General features: G+C 67.4%; 1 protein-coding gene across 1 annotated transcript; it reads right to left on the bottom strand.

Moving 5' to 3' along the window:
* Positions 1 to 1353: 1353 nt before the first annotated feature.
* Positions 1354 to 1823, bottom strand: MNEG_16257 (hypothetical protein; the record flags this gene model as incomplete). The annotated part of the gene is made up of 1 exon (XM_014035273.1): positions 1354 to 1823. A coding segment is annotated over one exon (470 nt), but the record flags the coding sequence as incomplete, so codon positions are not given.
* Positions 1824 to 2459: the final 636 nt, after the last annotated feature.

Raw genomic sequence — 2459 nt, 5'->3', positions numbered from 1 at the left:
GTCCCGTGTACACCCCGCCCCACCAGCGCCAGGATCTGGGCGTCTCGCGTGAATACGCGCGGCAGGGTGTCGCGCAGGGCCAGGGTGATCAGGGCCGCCGCGCAGCTGTACAGGCCGGCCAGCAGGGTGATGCGGGACGCCAGGCGGCGCGCGGCGCGGGGGCCGGCGGGGGAGTGGTACACGTTGGCGACCATCGACTGCAAATGAGGTGGGTGGGGGGGACGTAAAAGGGGGCGCAGCAGGTGTGATGGGTGATGGCGCTGGCCCCGGTGGGTAGCTTCGACGGAATGAGGCTGCAGTGCAGAAAAAGGCGGACGCACTGCTGCAGGACGGGGGAGACGGGGCTCGCTTTCAAGATTGGCGGGACATGCAGCTTCCATTGAGGCGCGTCCCGGGTGCGTGACCCAGCATCACATCCCCTGCGCCCGTGGTCGGCCCAGTCATTCACCTGTGCTACGTGGAGGAACGACCAGGCCACACTCATTTGCAGCTGCTGGTGCTGCTGCACCACCTGGGGGGAGGGGGAGGGAGAGGCAGGCAAACCAGGCCGGCAGCAAGGAGGACAAGGGTCAATGGGGGCTGCCAGCGGACTCGGGGAGCTCGGGGCCAAGGCGTGCATGCCTTGATCCGGCACCAGGCAGCGTGCTGACAAACATGCTGTCTGCAGCCAAAGGTGTGGGAAATGCACGTGCCACCATGCCAGCAAGAGGGGCGTGTTGCCCTGCGGCGCCTCAACGCGCCGCGGCTGAGGCCCCCGCATGCCAGAATGTGGCGCGCCGCCGTGGTCACCTGGTGCCCCGCAATGACGGCTGTTCCTGCGCGCGCAGCCACGACGCTGGCGCTGGTGTAGGTCGACAGGATCAGGCCTTGGAGGGGGGGATTGCGAGGAAGGGAGGAATAATCGAGTTGGTGCGGGGGTTAGGGTGCAGGGGGGAGGAGGAGAGATGCGCAGCACCAGAGGCACAGAGTATAGCTGGAATAACTCACTGCGTCCCTGCCAATCCCCCTCCCCACAAACACACACGCATGCAGGCAAGTAGGGTGGCTCTCACTCACATCCGCGGATGGAGAGGCCGGCGAAGCGCTTGAGGAAGGGCCGCCTGTGTGAACGCGCCATGCGGCCATGCATGCCGTGGAGCTGACTAAGTCCAATCCAACAGCACGGCACAGCTGCAGCCAGGAAATCCCCCCGTCTAAGTAAGCAGCTGCGCATGCCGACCGACGCAGCAGCTTTGTTGCAGAATCTTGCATGTGCTCCAAACATCTCGTGCGCCTGTTGGCCCCACCGACACGCAGCAACCCAGTCCTGCAGGCTAGCGGAAGATGCAGCCCAAGATGCAGCGCGCGGCGCACCAGGGGAGGGACCACAGCAGCAGCACCACCTTGCGACGCAGCGTCAGGCCCCTGGCCCCGCCCCTCCGCGCGCCCTTTCCGCTGTACCGGGCTTTCAGCGGGCCGGGCGGCAGGAGGCCGCCGCCAACGGCGGCCGCGGCCGCCGGCCGGTGGTGCGCCCGCGGCCCCGCGAGCCCGCCGCCGTCGGCGCCCAGCAGCGGCTCCTCGTACCCGTTGACGCCGCACGCGCTGACGCCGACCCCGATGGCGTCCGCCGCGGCGCTCAAGTCCCCCGAAGACTTCACGTCCAGCTCCAGGTCTGACGCACCCTGCCACTTGCCGCCGCCGTCCCCGGCTGCCCAGGCGCCGCCGCCGCCGCCGCTGCCGCTGCTGTTTGCGAGCGGCGCGTCTGCCGCGGCCTCAAGGGCTTCTCGCAGCCCAAAGTCGCGGCGGCGGGCGATAAGGAGAGCAAACAGGGCGGCTCCCAGGTACTGCGGGGCAGCAACGGCCATGCATGCACGTGCTGGCTGTAAGAGTGCTGTGTCCGCACGGCTCCCAAGGCTGCGGCACACAGGGAACCACCACCTCGGTATCAACACCATACGCTGCTCGCTTGTCCCCCTCGATGTTCGTGAGCCACCTCTTTTCTGCCCCTGCCCCGCCATCCATCTATACACAAGCCCACACCCACACACTCAATCGTGGCCCCAGCCCAAAGCCGCTCCCCCCCCCTGTGGCCCCTCCCACCCTGCCCTCACCTGCGACAGCACCGAGGCCCAGCCGCAGCCGGCCATGCCCCCTCCCAGTCTGAACATGAACAGCTCATCAAGCAGGTAGTTGGAGGCGTTGGAGGCGCACACCTTGCAGGGGGGTCAGGGGCGGTGTGTTTTGAGGGCGGGGGGGAAGGGGTTGGTTCGACAAGGTGGGGGTGGGGAAGGGCGCGCGCGTGCGCATGCATCTTGCAGGGTGAAGGGGTGGGGAGTTGAGCGCGTGTGGAGAGGGAGGGTGGGAGGTGAGACAAGGAGGATGTTGGGGAGAGGAGGGAGATGTGCAGAGATTTCTGTGTGTGATTGGGGAGCAAGAGGACATGGGAGCAGCGACGAAGGCAGGTCGACACAGCTGGCTCG

The sequence above is a fragment of the Monoraphidium neglectum genome (genome assembly GCF_000611645.1).
Source record: "Monoraphidium neglectum strain SAG 48.87 unplaced genomic scaffold scaffold06167, whole genome shotgun sequence".
Lineage (NCBI taxonomy): Eukaryota > Viridiplantae > Chlorophyta > Chlorophyceae > Sphaeropleales > Selenastraceae > Monoraphidium > Monoraphidium neglectum.
Note: the sequence above shows the minus strand (reverse complement) of the source record. Positions and strands in the feature narration are given on the sequence as shown.